Source organism: Pristis pectinata, chromosome 5 (assembly GCF_009764475.1).
Source record: "Pristis pectinata isolate sPriPec2 chromosome 5, sPriPec2.1.pri, whole genome shotgun sequence".
In the NCBI taxonomy this organism is placed as follows: domain Eukaryota; kingdom Metazoa; phylum Chordata; class Chondrichthyes; order Rhinopristiformes; family Pristidae; genus Pristis; species Pristis pectinata.
The window spans coordinates 43,208,667-43,226,178 of NC_067409.1; the positions used below are offsets into that span (position 1 = coordinate 43,208,667).

Here is a 17,512-nt window from a genome sequence, read left to right on the forward strand (position 1 = left end):
GGAAGTCAAAAAAAAGTAGAAAAAGCACAGTATGTTTGTAAAGTGTAATAGATAATGTAACACTTAATATTTTAATAGTGAAGATGATGATGCATAGGGTTACTTATTGCTCAGCAAGGAGATCTGGGTTAACCATAGAGGCAGGAGATGACTTGCAGCAACTGACCAGGAAAACTGTACCAGTGGGGTTCAACTGCAAAAGTTATTGCACAACCACATTTGTGGAAATAAAAAAGGGGTGGGGGGGGCAGGTTGCCCTAAATTGTTAAACATAATAGGTCCAGAAGTTTGAAATGTGCCTACTCAGAAGGTGCTGCTACTTGAGCTCATTCTAGGCATCATTGGAGCAACATAGGAGACCAAAGACAGAGGACAGAGTAGGAATATAACAGAGAATTAAAGTGATAAGCAATCAGGTGGTCATGGTCATCCAACCTGTGTTTGGTTTCTGCAGTGTAGAGGAAATGGCATCATGAGCACAAAATGCAGTAAGCAAAGTTAGAGTACAAGTGAATAGCTTTCTCACATGGAGGAACCATTTGGGTCCCTGGCTGGTGAAAGGGTTAGAGGTAAAAGGACAGATGTTGTATCTCCTGCTATTGCATGGGAAAGTGCCATCAGAAAGGGACTAGTTGGAAGAGATGCAAGTGTGGACCAGGGAGTTGCTATGGGAATGGTCTCTTTGGAATGCTGAAATGGGAGGGGAGGGGAAAACGTATCTGGTGGTGGAAATTATGTAGAATGATCCATTTAACATGGAGGCTGGTAGGGTGGAAGGAGAGGACAAGGGGAGCCATAGCCATGTTCGTACCGTGAGGAAAGGGGATGAGAGCAGAAGTGCGGGAAATAGAGGAGACGATGTTGAGAACCCTGTCACCAGTGGGAGAGGGAAAGCCACGTTGAAGGAAAAAAAGGAAGACATTTTAAAATGTACCGATGTGGAAAGTCTCATCTTCAGAACAGAAAATGGAAATAGGATGGGAGGAGACGCAATTGAGATAACTGTGGAAGTTACTCACCTTATTATGGATATCAGTCGCTATTCCCCGATATGGAGATAAAGATGTCAAGATGTCTTTGCATCTATGCTGAAAGACTGTTTAGAAATTTGACCTCTCCAATCAAAACTGTAACACAGGAAACATTTTTTAAATCTTTAAACAATAGTTTTTAAATCATTGATGTCATTATTGCTAAATGTCATAATTCTGCAATGAAATATTCAGAAAGTGACCAACTGCAAATGAACAGACAGATCAGAATTAACATAAAAATACAAAAAGAATCCATTTTGATTTAAATTATAGGACAATTGCCCTTCTAAAACTAAAAGTTAAAAAGCGTAGATGCTGAAAAACTGAAACAATAGAAAATCCTAGAAACACTTGGCAGACCAGGTGACAGGTGCTGTGGCAGCAACAGAGCCATGTTCTGTATAACACAGCTCTAGCACTTTTACCTCTCTCCTCTATTAACTCGTCATCAAGACAGATCAACTCCATTAACAAACCTTCACCACTCTCTCACAGCCACCACCTTTTGGTTTCCACTCAATCACAGATATCCCTCTTTCCACCCCTTCACCTTCTCTCCAACTTAAAACATGTCTATTTTCTAAATATTCCTCATCAAACAAAGTGTCATCGACCTGAAACTTTATCTATTTGTGTCTCCAGAGATGCTGTCTGATATGCTGAGTACTTCCAAGATTTTCTGTTTTTCACTTCACATCTCTTGACCACTTCACCAGCCACACAATATCACCTGCAATTAGGAGCTTGAAACAGATAGTATATGATGATCACATCCTTTTCTTGAACAAAAAAAACTAAAGAACCCAAAGCCAACCAAGCAAAGTTCATGAATTCTTCCACACTATACAATTGAGAGAGTCCATCCAGCATGGTTCATGTAGACTCTTCGCTGCTCTTGGTCACTTGCATTTCCCATTAACTACAACCTCCCATGTGAGCCATCTCCAGCTACCTTGGGACCTTGACCACCAAGTTGACTGTGATTGACTGTTAGTCATAGTTCCTCAGATACTTTATCATCTTACTTCATGACCAACTTCCTCAACTATCCTTGTTCACACCTCTGCAGCCTAAATTTCACCATGCTCACTGTTTCATAGATCAGTACAGCACAATACAGGCCCTTTGGCCCACAATGTTGTGCCGACCTTTAAACCTTGCCTAAGACTATCTAACCCCTTCCTCCCACGTATCCCTCTATTTTAAATTCCTCCATATGCTTACCTAGTAATATCTTGAATTTGACTAATGTACCTGCCTCTACCACCGCCCCAGGCAGCGCATTCCATGCCCCAACCACTCTCTGGCTAAAAAAACCTTCCTCTGATATCTCCCTTGAACTTCCCACCCATTACTTTAAAGCTATACCCTCTTGTATTAAGCATTGGTGCCCTGGCAAAGAGGCGCTGGCTGTCCACTCTATCTATTCCTCTTAATATTTTGTACACATCTATCATGTCTCCTCTCATCCTCCTTCTCTCCAAAGAGTAACGCCCTAGCTCCCTTAGTCTCTCCTCATAATGCATGCTCTCTAAACCAGGCAGCATCCTGGTAAATCTCCTCTGCACCCTTTCCAACGCTTCCACATCCTTCCTATAATGAGGCGACCAGAACTGGACACAGTACTCCAAGTGTAGTCTAACCAGAGTTTTTTTTTTAGATCTGCGTCATTACCTCACAGCTCTTAAACTCGATCCCACGACTAATCAATGCTAACATCCCATAAGCTTTCTTAATTACCCTATCCACCTATGAGGCAACTTTCAGGGATCTATGGATATGGACTCCCAGATCCCTCTGCTCCTCCACACTACCCAGAATCCTGCCATTAACTTTGTCCTCTGCCTTGGAGTTTGTCCTTCCAAAGTGTACCACCTCACACTTCTCCAGATTGAACTCCATCTGCCACTTCTCAGCCCAGCTCTGCATCCCATCAATGTCCCTCTGCAATCTTCGACAATCCTCTACACTATCCACACCACCACCAACCTTTGTGTCGTCTACAAACTCACCAACCCACCCCTCTACCCCCACATCCAGGTCATTAATAAAAATCACAAAAAGCAGAGGTCCCAGAACCGATGCTTGTGGGACACTGCTAGTCATAGCCCTCCAATCTGAATGCACTCCCTCCACCACAACCCTCTGCCTTCTACAGGCAAGCCAATTCTGAATCCACACGGCCAAGCTTCCCTAGATCCCATGCCCTCTGACCTTCTGAAGAAGCCTACCATGTGGAACCTTGTCAAATGCCTTACGAAAATCCATGTAGACCACATCTACTGCACTACCCTCATCAATCTGTCTGGTCACCTCCTCAAAGAACACTATCAGGCTTGTGAGACATGATCTGCCCTTCACAAATCCATGCTGGCTGTCCCTGATCAGACCATGATTCTCTAAATGCCCATAGATCCTATCTCTAAGAATCCTTTCCAACAGCTTGCCCACCACAGACGTAAGCCTCACTGGTCTATAATTCCCTTGACTATCCCTGCTACCTTTTTTGAATAAGGGGACAACACTTGCCACCCTCCAATTCTCTGGTACCATTTCCAGTGAACAACAAGGACTCAAAGATCCTAGACAAAGGTTCAGCAATCTCCTCTCTCGCCTCGCGGAGCAGCCTGGGGAATATTCCGTCAGGCCCCGGGGACTTATCTGTCTTAATATTTTCTAACAGCTCCAACACATGCTTTCTCTTGATATCAACATGCTCTAGAACATTAACCTTACCAACACTGTCCTCAGTGTCATCAAGGCCCCTCTCCTTGGTGAATACTGAAGAGAAGTATTCATTGAGGACCTCACCCGCATCCAGGCACATCTTCCCACCTTTATCCCTAATCGTTCGTACCTTTACTCCCGTCATCCTTCTGCTCTTCACATAAGTGAAAAGTGCCTTGGGATTTTCCTTAACCTTACTCGCCAAGGCCTTTTCATGTCCCCTTCTTGCTCTCCTCAGCCCCTTCTTAAGTTCCTTCCTTGCTACTCTATATTCCTCAAGAGCCCTATCTGATCCTTGCTGCCTAAACCTTATGTATGCTGCCTTCTTCCTCCTAACTAGATGTTCCCCCTCTCGTCACCCATGGTTTCTTCACCCTGCCATTCTTTCTCTGCCTCACCGGGACAAATTTATCCCTAACATCCTGCAAGAGATCTCTGAACAATGACCACATCTCCATAGTACATTTCCCTTCAAAAATGTCATCCCAATTTACACTCGCATGTTCTAGCCTTATAGCCTCATAATTTTCCCTTCCCCAATTAAATATTTTCCTGTCCTCTTTGCTCCTGTCCCTGTCCATGACAATGCTAAAGGTTAGGGAGCAGTGGTCACTGTCCCCCAAATGCTCACTTACTGAGAGGTCTGTCACCTGACCCATTTCATTACCTAATACGAGATCTAAAATGGCATTCCCTCTAGTCGGCCTGTCAACATACTGTGACAGGAATCCATCTTGGACACACTTAACAAACTCTGCCCCATCTAAACCTTTGGTACTAAGCAGGTGCCAATCAATATTTGGGAAGTTGAAGTCTCCCATGATAACAACCCTGTTATTTTTGCACCTTTCCAAAATTTGCCTCCCGATCTGCTCCTCAGTATCCTTGCTGCTACCAGGGGGCCTACAGAATACTCCCAGTAGAGTAACTGCTCCTTTCTTGTTCCTAACTTCCACCCATACTGACTCTAGAGAATCCTGCTACGTTATCCACCCTTTCAAGGAACCTTTGGAAAAAAAAACTCACAACCAATATTCCTTGCAATTCCAACTGTTGTGCTCTTGCAGCATCTGATACAGCTGACCACATTCCAGAACTGAAACCACACTGTTATTTCACCTCTAGTTTCAATTATCTAAATGCATCGGGGATGATTCACAATCCTGCACTTTGTCCAAAAACCCTACATCTCCACTAGCCCTCAGCTGACTTCCATCAGCCAATACATTACATGATATCAAGGTATCCTCATTCTAATCTTCAGCTCCCTTCATTGCCTTCCATGTTCTTAACTCTGCAATCATTTTTGGCTTCATAGCCCCTCTCACTTCCTTCGGTGCTGTTATCCTGGCCTTGGGTGAAACCACTACATGTTCCAACAGCCCTCCAAACATATCTTCTGCTCACCCTGAAACTGTCAACAGCCCACAGCTTCCACATCACGATTTTTTATCGGAACGTCACAGTCATAGCCCTTCAGCCCACTGAGTCCATGCTGAAAATAAAGCACCCGTATGTACTAATTGCCTTCTTTATTCTCCTCGCATTCCCATCCACTACCCTAGTTTCTACCATTCACTTACAAACTAAGGGCATTTTATAATCACCAATTCACTCAACAACCTGCACATTTTTTGAATATGGGAGGAAACCTGAGTGCCTGAAGGAAAGCCACACAGTCGCATGAAAATGTGCAAACTCCATTTAGACAGAAGCAGAGGGAGGATTGAACCCCGGCAGCAGCTCTACTAGCTGCACCACCGTGCTTCTTCGGTTTAAACATCTTGCTGCTCCTTATGAACAAAACTGACCTCAAGCAATGGATAGAAGAATTGACTCCTGTAAAATTATCCCTAATGAGCTGGGGAGTTTATGGGGAAGAATGTTATAGGGAAACTGGTCTGAAACCCCTAGGGGTAGGTAGGTGGCTGGTGGGAGAACCAAAGGCAGCGGTACTGGGCTTCTGAGAGAATAAGATACAAGTAGGTCATTGTGGTTCCTCTGAGAGCTGGCACCAACTCAACGGGCTGATGGCCATGTAGAAAACTGAAATAAAGTAAAACTAAAAGTAAATCATAAAGGCAGGTTGTTGCCCACTTAATACAATGCATTTCATCATTGATGACCATTCTGTATAGGTCATACAACCGGGGTAACCTTGCTTCCTTCCTACGAGTGAGAAGGAGGTCCACTGATTTTCATGTCTACACACAAATGCATCTTGGAGTAGTGAATATCCTGCATAAGTTATGGATATAGATGGGTCTTTGTTGAGGCTTTCTTATGAATACTTGATTGCAGCATTTTAGCACAAAATGGACCCTTGTCTAATTGTAAAAAATTAAACAAATCGAAGGCTACCAAGATAGTGTTGACAAATTAGCTTTTTCCATCAGAGTTTCTGCCAAGAGAAAACTTGTGAAATTACACTTGCTAAGGCATGCTGCAAACTTGGCACAGAGTGGTTGGAAATGGCAAATGCCATGCCACATCTTGCAGGTGCATTTGTGGCTTTGGGCGAATGCCCCCCTTACTTTGTACCAACATTCCTGACCGAGGAGCAGGAAAGAGGTCCAGTTCTAATACCAACAACCTTCGTTCTAATGAACATAAACATCATAACTTTGTAACAGGTATTTAACCTCAAGTCCATAGATAATGTACATCTATGACCATCAGAAAACAGTAAAAATCTGCCTTTAGCAACAAATACATTAAGTTAATTCTCATTTAAAATCAATATTACTATACTGCTGCACATAAGTTATATTAGCAACAAAATATATTCCCTCAGGGTACAAATTGATTATTTTCCTAGTCAGTGGAATAGAGACATTCTAGTAAAAAACTTTGGAGCTGGATACGGTTAAAATGCTGCATGATGATTCTAACCAAATGGTCTGATCTTCCATTAACCCCCAAGCTTACCTCTGCTTGGGCCATGCCAGTTCTTCCAGTGTGGTCTTAAACTTGCAAATCAAATACAAAGGTCGGTTGCCATTCTCTTTGAATCTGTTTCTTGTCATTGCTATCAGTGAGGCTGCTCTACTTGGAGCATAGAAACATAGAACAGTACAGCAGAGGAACAGGGTCTTCAGCCCACCGTGTCTGTGCCAGCTATGATGCTGAACTAAACTAATCCCATCTGCCTGCACACTTTCCATATCCCTATTCCCTGCCTGTTCATGTGCCTGTCTAAATGCCTCTTAAACATTGCTATCGTATCTGCTTCCACCTCCTCCCGTGGCAGCGCATTGCCGGCACCTATCAGTCTCTGTGTAAAAAAAAACTTGTCTTGCATATCTCCTTTAAACTTTTCTGTTCTCACCTTAAATCTAAACCCTCTAGTGTTTGACATTTCCACCCTTGGGGAAGAAAGACCATCTACCCCTCTCATTTTTATATACTTCTATCGGTTCACCCTTTAGGCTCTTACGTGCCAGACAAAACAATCCAAGTTTGTCCAACCTCTCCTTATAGCTAATACTCTCCAATCCAAGCCTCTGCACCATCTCCAAAGCCTCCATCCTTCCCTATATTGTAGTGACCAGAACTGCACACAATACTCCAAATGTGGCCTAACCAAAGTTTTATAGAACTGCTGCATGACTTGCCAACACGCCCCGACCACCCTATCCACTTGTGTTACCCCTTTCAGAGAGCTTGCATCAAAGATCCCTCTCTGCATCAATGCTAAGGGTCCTGCCATTTACTGTATACTTTCCTCTTGCATCTAACCTCTCAAAATGTAACACCTCACACTTGTCTGGATTAAACTCCATCTGCCTTTCCTTTGCCCAAATTTCCAATTAATCTATATCCTGCTGAATCCTTTGACAATCTTCCTCACTATCCACAACTCCACCAATTTCCATGGCATTTGCAGACTAACTAACTAATCAGACCACCTACATTTTCATCCAGATCATTAATATATATTACAAACAAGAGGACCCAGCTCTGATCCTTGCAGAACCCCATTGGTCACTGACCTCCAGTCAGAAAAATACCCCTTTCCCACCATCTTTTGCCTCTATGACCAAGCCAATTTTGAATCCTATCTACCAACACACTGTGGATCCCAGGTGACTCAATCTTCTGGACCAGCTCACTATGATGGATCTGGTCAAATGCTTTATTAAAGTCCCATTTGGACAATATCCACTGCCCTCATCAATCATCATAGTCATTTCCTCGAAAACTCTTATCAAATTTGTGAGACAGGACCTCCCCCACACAAAGCCACAGTGACTCTCCCTAATCAGTCCATGCTTTTCCAAATGCATGCAAATCCTGTCCCCAAGAACCTTCTTCAATAATTTCCCTACCATTGATGTACTTGCAGCAAGTTGAATGTGGCGCAGGCTCAGTGAGCAGATTTTTCAGCCAGAGAGACGCAAAATCAGCAGAAACCGGTATAGCCCATTGTGGATTGGGGGGAATCCACCTGTGCAGTGGCAGGCACCATGGGGGGGGGAGGTGGTGGTGGAGGAAAGCACTCAGCAACTGGTGTCATCCAGTACCAGCAGTTTATTTCAGAACCTCTGTGAAGAACTGTGGGTAGGTCAGAACCACAGGCACCTGGAAGTTGGTTTTGGCCCATCATAAGTTACTGTCATTATGAAATGAAATCCTTCAGCTAATTGATTTAAGTTCAACAAGAGTACAAATTTTGCAGCAGACAAAAAAACTTTACAGTATATGTTACAAGAAGAAATCTGCCTGTATTCTTAATTGGTGTTTCTGAAGTGTATTTTACTAAATTTCTCATAGAATTTTATAACATGTTCAACAAAAAGCCAACAAAGTACATTGTAGCTGGGACTGGTAAAATGGTTCACCAGAGAGTGAACATGATAGTTGGCAAATGACCTTTTAATGCTCTGCCATAATTTTCAAAAGTGATACTGCCCCTGGCCAAATATTAAGTCATGAATTGATGAGACTATTAAAAAGCAACACTTCTAATTTCCATATTAAAAAGAAAATGTTACTCCTTCCTTTTATTTGAATGCTGTTACATTAAATGAAAACTTGCTGATGGACATTTAGTTTGATTAATGTAAGAGGAAATAATTTGAGAGAAAAATAAGAAAAAGAAATGTACATTACTCTGAAATTAAACTTAAGGATCCTTGTTTCCATATCTTTAAAATTAGCAGAAAGCAAATAAACATTGGATGGGAGAAAAGACAGAAGGACTTGTACGTGGTCAACTGTTCCTTTATTGTTTCATTCTTGGTAAGCTGGTGGTTAGGCTGTAGTTAGAATGGTGTCCAATTGCAAGTACCCAATTTTAAGAAGGATTTCAAGATCATGGAAAGATAGAGAAGATTCCCATGTTAGCAACAGGAATAAGTTTTTCATTGTGAGATGAAACTAAGCAGCAGAAGTTTTATAATGGCAAAATTATGCTGACAGAAGTAAACTAAGGTCATCTGTCAAACAGATAACTGAAAAGAGTATCAAAAAAAACAATGGAAGACTCAGGTTTTTAACATAAGGTTTGTTTGGAATGAAACGCTTGGTAAATATACAAAATAAATTTTAAATGGAGGTAAACGTTTTAATGGCTTCAAATCTAGACAGTTAGAATTCAGGTTAAATTTACATCTAATTAGTTCATAAAAAAGTAACTGTTAAATGTATTTAAACAAAAGATAAGAGCAGTTTGAAATGCAATTCATGTAAATACATCTGTTGATCAGCTTAGTATTTTAACCATGAATTTTATTTTTAAACTTAGCATGATTGAAAATAGGAACATACTTTGATTTTGGCCCTTAACATCAGAGAAAAAAGGTGCTGGCAATCCACAGTAACTGGTCCCATATTTATTTTTAGGTCACATCGCTGACTTCTCTGAATTCAGATGGTAGAAATTCAGATGACTACATCTTGGTCTCGAATGAAGATGATGACTTGATACGTGAGCACTCATCCAAGAAATCAGAAGCAACAGCAGCCACATCAGTGAAACATCAAATCTTACAAGCATCCGATGCCACTCATGCAACTGGAAAAGAAACACAGCAATCTTCAGTTTTTTCTGATCCTCTGACAGGTGGATTTCTAGGCCTACCATCCAGTAACTCAGAATCCAGTCCTGATGATGACAGCAGCAACAGCAAGGATTCTGATTTCACAATCGTCAGCCCTCTGGACATCTGAAAGGTTTCCAGTCAGGTGTGCTCTCCACATTGAAACAAAATCATTTATCTGCACACGAATGAAATTCCTTATGGATTGATTAACAAGTAAAACTTCTCTCCCTCTGCTTGAAAGTGGTATAAGGTTTATATATATCCCTGTTTAATAAAGAATATTGGAATGTAATAATGATGGGTCATAGACATCGAATGTAATTCCTTATCCTTTGACTAGCTCACTGCTATACCATTCATCAGGTATCTTTGGTCTTCTCTCCCAAGCATTTGGTATGCCTTGTAAGTGGGGTTTTCTTATGATGATCAAGATCAATGCAGAAATCTGTCTTAGAGATTGTGCTTGCTTCACTGCACTGCATCCCCAATCTCACCCAGACAGACATAGGACTAAAGGACTTGTATTATTTAAACAAAATATACTGATTTCAGACAATGAAATTATATGGATACTTTAATAACAAATATAGGGATAAAGAAGTTATTGATTATTAATGGTATCTCCCACAACTTTGCGATGGCATTTTGAAATGCAGGAGGAAGTACAAGTATCTAATCCTTCTAACTATTGTGGAAGCACTGGACCTTTTTAGTCCTTGGATCCTTACTTTTGTAATGGAAATGCAATACCTCCTATCCATCTGATAATTATTATACACGAGATCACTAATGCTGTTTTATTAATCTGCCAATTTGATTCAGAGTCTGGGGCTTTAGAACCTTTATGCTAATTGCTGTTTGATTGCATCATCAAAAAAAAATCACAGAAATGTGTTTACATTGTGCTTCCAATTTTACAATATAGCAATGATATCTTTATTCAAATACTGTCTCATGTATGTACTCTAGCCTTGGAGCATTTTGCAAAGCTAGGCACTGGGAGCTTCATAAAAATCAAGTCAATATTGCTGAATAGTTGTTCTAAAAAGTAGCTGCCTGCATATTTGATACTGTTTCTACTATAAGAGCCTCCTACATTCTACCAAGTAATTGCTGTAATAGAGATTTTGCTCCCATTGGTGGTATTTGTTTCTACAAGTTATTGCTGCAATGTTTAATTCTGGATGTGGTTTACAAAGAATATGTAATATGTAACTGAGAAAAATCACTGGAAAGCATTGTACCAACATTTACTGTTGTGTTTTTATGAAATATCTCATTTAACCTTTTAATACAAGACCTCAAATCTTCAGAGACCCACCCAGAAAATAATTAGAATGTACTGTGTACCAAGTGCCACATCCAAATTATGTGCTTATTGAAGTATTGATTTATTACATAGAAAGCAATGTTATTAAACACAATTGTCAGTATAAAAGATTTTTTTTACAGAATAGACTTACAGGACTCTGTATTGTACAAAGGATAAAATCATTTGCACAACCTGTAATTTATTTTGAACTACACAAATTGCTGAAGATAATTTTGTCCAGAAACACGATGAGGATTCTAATGGCACTGAACTTGCTTAATGAACTTAAATATTACAAGCCTAAAATAATTAATAAAATGACCAACAGACCATACTCTGTGACTTGTTTCACCGGGCTGGTTTAAAAGAGCTAATAGAAGTCTAGGAAATCGGCTGTGGTATTCAAATACAAAAAGCATAAGACACCATACAATGGAGAAAATACTTACTATGACCCAATAGGAATTCTACCAAATTTATTTACTCTCCTGGCACAAATTTCCCACATAGAGATTTCATAGGCTGTGAGTTAATATCTCAAAATTTTGCAACATTTTAGGAAATTGATTATTCTTGCATTCTATGGCCACATCTATCCACTGCTTTGAGCCTCATTCAACTTAACCAAGAACAAACCTCTTTGACACATTATTACATCTTCAGGACATCCCAACAGCACAGTGTAATCATTATATAGGTGAACCAATCTGCACACAGGATCCTAAAAACAGTTGGCCTAGGAACACTATTGACTAGAATCCATTTTTTTTTAAATGAACAAAGATCAATTTAGCCAAATTTCACTGGGAAACGTTCATTAGCGCAAAATATACTCACTGCAAAATTGTACTTGGTATTTTTTGCCCTATTCACATTAGCATGCCTAATGTGTTTTCGAGCATCAGGGACATTCCTAATGATACCACTCCTAATGAACATAGAACATTACAACAAAGTACAGGCCCTTCGGCCCACAATGTTGTGCCGACATTTTATTCTGCTCTAAGATCTATCTAACACTTCCCTCCCGCATAGCCCTCCATTTTTCTAGCATTCATGTGGCTATCTAAGAGTCTCTTGAATGTCCCTAATGCATCTGCCCCCACAACCTCTGCTGGCAGTGCATTCCACACACCCACCACTCTCTGTGTAAAAAAACTTACCTCTGACATCCCCCTTATACCTTCCTCCAATCACCTTAAAATTATGCCCCCTCGTCTTAGCCATTGTCACCCTGGGAAAAAGTCTCTGACTGTCCACTCGATCTATGCCTCTTATCATCTTGTACACCTCTATCAAGTCACCTCTCATCCTCCTTCTCTCCAAAGGGAAAAGCCCTAACTCACTCAACCTATCCTCATAAGACATGCTCTCCCATCCAGGCAGCATCCTGGTAAATCTCCTCTGCACACCCTCTCTAAAGCTTCCGCATCCTTCCTATAATGAAGCGACCAGGACTGAACACAATATCCATTCTCTTCACACAATATCCATTACGAACAGAAGATGGAGTTCAGCACGGCAAACTGCAGTTGTCATGGACCATAATCAGTCCAACTAGGCGAACTGCAACACTTTGTTACTTAGATCCTATTTAAAAGGAACACTGCTGACAACAGAAGACCTGAGCCAGCACCTTCTCAACTCATTTCTGGCACCTTTCAAAGACTCGTGACAACAAGCCTGTTTGTGCTATAAATGCCTCACTAGTGACATTATGGAATACAATATTAACAACCTTTCTAGCCGAGATGTTGCACAGTCTGCAGCAATGCCAGCAGCTGCCACCCCAGCGTCACTTATCTCCACACAATGAAGGATGCAATTTTCCCCCCAAGTGAAAATGTATTCGAACATGACGTGATCAGAATCAAATTGTAACAGCAAAAGTCAAAACATTTTGGTCTGAACAATGATACATTTGTGCCTTTCCCAATCCACCACCTTATTACATGGGTATTGCAGTCCCAGCACTAGGTTTCAGTGTACCCTCTGTGGCTGCAGTCTGAATACTGAAAAACTGCTCCCTTTTATTTTCAGTCCACACAAATATTTTTGATAACTCACATGCAGGTACCCTCCTTATTTGTCACTGTCTTTACCTAACTGAGGATGTTAAAGGACATTGGATGACTATTTCAATATCACCCCTTTGGAGGCTTGAGCTCTGTGTGAGGGATGGCGAAGAAGGTGATTAGAGAGCAAGGTGTAGAGAATGTGGATGGAGCTGTGTGTGTGAGTATATGACAGAGAACTAAAGAGTAATGTGACGACTAGTTTAGAGCTCACCTTTAAGTATCTAGTAAGGTCATAAAATTTCTTCTGGCATTGCTTCACAGTTTGGGGGTTCTCACTCTTAACTGGCAGCATCCCAGCCATCTGCTCCTATTAGTGTGGTTCTAGCAGGTCTTCTGCGTACCCCTCAAAACCTGGCACTGGAGATCCCTTCAACTCCTCCACCAGGACACCAATATCCTATTTTGTTCTTGATCATGAATCTACAAGGATTGTCATAAAAACCTACCTAATACACCTACGTGCCCCACCGGAGACTCTCTCCCCCATGGCACCTACTGTGTTTACTGCTTTATGGCTGTCATGAGGAGTGCACCTTTAAGGATTGACACCTTTGGCCTTTGGTGCACAAAGTGCCTGCAACTGTACTAAGTTGAATGTGGTCTCATCAGAAACCACCGAGGTCCCATTTTGGCATATATTTCTGAGTGTAAACTAGTTACAACAGCCTTTTTAGCTATTTTTTCTTTTTTTTAAAAAAAGAGGATCTGAATGGACATTAGGGCAAAATGCAATGATGGTTTAGAACAAAGGGAAAAAAATAAATCTAACTTTCAGGCTATTTAAAGGCACATTCAATTGACTGTGACACTTTTATTAGAGGAAGGAATGTTTCTTTTGTGTAAGACTGAAAAATTGTCTTAACTTCACATTAATGCCACGTGACTTTTAATGCCCATCCAGTACCACAAGTCCCAAAGCTTTTCACATGACTTATCAAATAAAAACACTGACGTTCTTAGATAGTTTTAGGAAAGCTTGGTCAAAGCTTAGGGCCTTGGCTGAAGGCAAGACTGCCAATGGTGCTGTAATAAATCTGGAGGTAAACAAGCACTCAGGGATGGAGGGGTGTAGATATGGCAGAGGGTAATTCAGTGGAGGTTGGAGAGAGTGGGGGCAAGACAATGCATAGAACGGACAACAAGCATGAAAATTTTAACTGGAAGTTGGGATGAGCAAGCAGTGGTGGGAAGGATGTTTTTTATTAAATATTTGTTCCTAGGTTTTGGACATCAAAACCAGGGCAGGCACCCCTAACTGCCCTCTGAACTGAAAATTTGGAGTAGCTAAGAATCAAACACTTTGGTATGTTTGGAGTCACATATATTCCATGCCAGATAAACCTGTCAGGCTTTCTTCTCTGAAGGATAATAGTGGGATCGAGTTTAGGAGCCATGAGGTAATGATGCAGCTCTACAAAACTCTGGTTAGACCACACTTAGAGTACTGTGTCCCGTTCTGGTCGCCTCATTATAGGAAGGATGTGGAAGTGTTGGAAAGGGTGCAGAGGAGATTTACCAGGATGCTACCTGGTTTGGAAAGTATGGATTATGAGAGACTAAGGGAGTTAGGGCTTTACTCTTTGGAGAGAAGGAGGATGAGGGGAGACGTGATGGAGGTGTACAAAATATTAAGAGGAGTAGATAGAGTAGACAGCCAGCGCCTCTTTCCCAGGGCACCTATGCTCAATACAAGAAGGCATAGCTTTAAAGTAATGGGTGGGAAGTTCAAGGGAGATATCAGAGGAAGGTTTTTTAGCCAGAGAGTGGTTGGGGCATGGAATGCGCTGCCTGGAGTGGTGGTGGAGGCAGGTACATTGGTCAACTTCAAGAGATTGCTAGATAAGCATATGGAGGAATTTAAAATAGGGGAGGTAGAGGTTAGATAGTCTTAGGCAAGGTTTAAAGGTCGGCACAACATTGTGGGCCAAAGGGCCTGTATTGTGCTGTACTGTTCTACGATTCTATGGACCCAGATGACATCTGAAGCAAAACTCAGGGCCAATATGACTTCAAGGTTGTAAATACATCAATAATACAATGCTATTGCCTGAATATCAGCATGCCTCACAGTATGGAACATCTTCAGGACTAGACTGAAGTATAACACTGGAAGGTTCAAGTCCTGAGATGGGACTTGAATACACAGCCTCCTAATTCAAAAAGGAAGATTCTACTAAATAAATAGTAAATACTAAATGAATAAATAAAAGCTGACTTATCTTGGCTGGATCCTAATTTACTGGTGCATTACATTCACTTCTACGATGTAAGGAGGAGCATTGTAGTGGGTGGGAAACTGGGAGGTATAATCATCAATGCCTTTGCAAACCAGCTGCTGTTTTATAATTTCATGTTTTACGAAACAATTAGCAAATGTCAAGACAACCAACGTGTAAATTTTAACTTATTTAGAGGGACAAATGCATCTTGAAGCAATTGGAGTTGCCATTGAGAAGTGAAGACAGTGCAGTTAAGGTGGGCAAAGGATGTGCCTCAGTGGAGTGATAGGATAAAACAAGATGATGCCTCCTTCAGTGTGATGCTGAGGGCTGCAAGGGCCCAGCAGGAAAAGCCTGGAGCTGTGGGCCAAAGGCTGTATAACTCTATAACACTGCTGAATTAACTGATTTGTACTAAATGGTTGTCACTTTATTATTGACCCTTTCCAGCTTAAAGCTCATAAGGATATAATATTAGAACTTACACATGCCATCACACTTTATATAGATATTATGTCTTCTATTACAAGAAAAGTGCCATTTATTTAGAAAATGTTGAATTCAAATGTAGAAAACAGTTTCCTAAAATGTTGTGGACAGCCAAATTTAAACAAAGAGGAAGAGAGTACATTGTAGGAGGCTGATAATATTTAAGGAAGAGTCAGAAAGTTCTCAAAATGTAGTATCAGGAAAACATGCAGCCACCCTAATTCTCTTTCAGAGTCACATGCCAGCATTTTAAATCCTCCAGAATCATTCTTCCAATGATAAATATTTTCCACATACCAACACTATCACAAATTCGGTGTCATGCAGATCAGCTGTAAAAACACCCATGTTGTTTAAAAAAAAAATCAGGTAATTGGGGGGAGAAAACGGCAAACATGATATTTGCATCTTACAATGCATTATAGAATCAGTAATTCTATACCTGTAACTAGAACTTTTAATAAAGATTCAATTTCTCTGCATAATCAAAATAGCCCATTACAGTATCATATTCTTGGAAAGTTCACCTACACATTATTTATTGACAGAAACAATTCTGTACAGTTTAACATATTATGTAGTTTGATGTATGTAAGCTGCTGTGGTTGTGAAAGATTGCTTTTGTTTTAAATCAGCAGAGGTCATACGAGTAAAGATGCAGCAGACTGAATAATGATTCCAAAGGTGCTGATAGTAATTTTGACTTGTGCTTCCAAACCAAAAAGAACAAATCAAAATTACTATCAGGATTTTTGGAATTATTATTCATTCTGCTGCATTTTTATTCATATGGCCTCTGCTAATTAAAAAAACAACCTTTCACAACCACAGTATTCTAAATACATCAAGTGACATAAGTTTCAACCGTACAGAATTCTTGTCTGTCAATAAGCAATAAATAACAGAAGTGACTATCAGATGTTCCGATATCCATAGGTAAGAAGTTCAATATCACAATATTTATACAACTGACAATAATATGTAAGAATAATCATATCTTCACAAGAAGTGGTTAGTTAATGACCTAGCAAATGGTTACTGCCCCTTTAAGGGACAACCAGCGTACCTTCCAGGGTGGAAAGTGAACGTGACACTGATGCCACAGGAGGTGGCGCCAATGTGAGGCAACCAAGTGGGAGAGCCACATTGTTCCTGCTGATGAAACCAAGGGTGGCATTGAGCAGATATCAGCAACACAAACATCATGTTACAATCCTGGAATTATGCCAAAAGAGGTGTTAAAACCTAACTAGAGTAGGTAGGGTAAACATGGTGGCACATTCTGTTGCATCCTGCTGTGCAGAGTACTCAACCCTCAATATATTCTCAAGGCACATCATCCCCACGCTTGCAGGAACATGCATCTCTGTGCATTTCCTCTCATCCCCATCTGTACATCCACCTCGGTCATAGCCCCCGCCTGTATGGAATACCGTGGCCCTTTCATTCATCAGCATAAATGCTATGCTCCCTCTTTCCTTTGTCTCTTACTCCATGCAGGAACAGAGGGCACTGAACACAAGCAGAAAATCAGAGCTGGCCCTCCAGCCAATTCACATCAGTTCTGGCTTCTGTATGGAGAACGGATCGATAGATTTAACAATGGCCA

The 17,512-nt window shown here is 40.9% G+C and overlaps 1 protein-coding gene across 1 annotated transcript in view; it reads left to right on the forward strand.

Annotated features, from left to right (window-relative positions):
- tbc1d5 (TBC1 domain family, member 5) overlaps positions 1–11,484 on the forward strand; it is a 377,143-nt gene extending 365,659 nt beyond the window's left edge. The window contains exon 24 of the mRNA XM_052015950.1: positions 9,606–11,484. Coding sequence (XP_051871910.1) covers positions 9,606–9,932 — 327 coding nt within the window. The 3' untranslated portion in view covers positions 9,933–11,484. The remainder of the gene's footprint in view (positions 1–9,605) is intronic.
- The last annotated feature ends 6,028 nt before the right edge of the window (positions 11,485–17,512 follow it).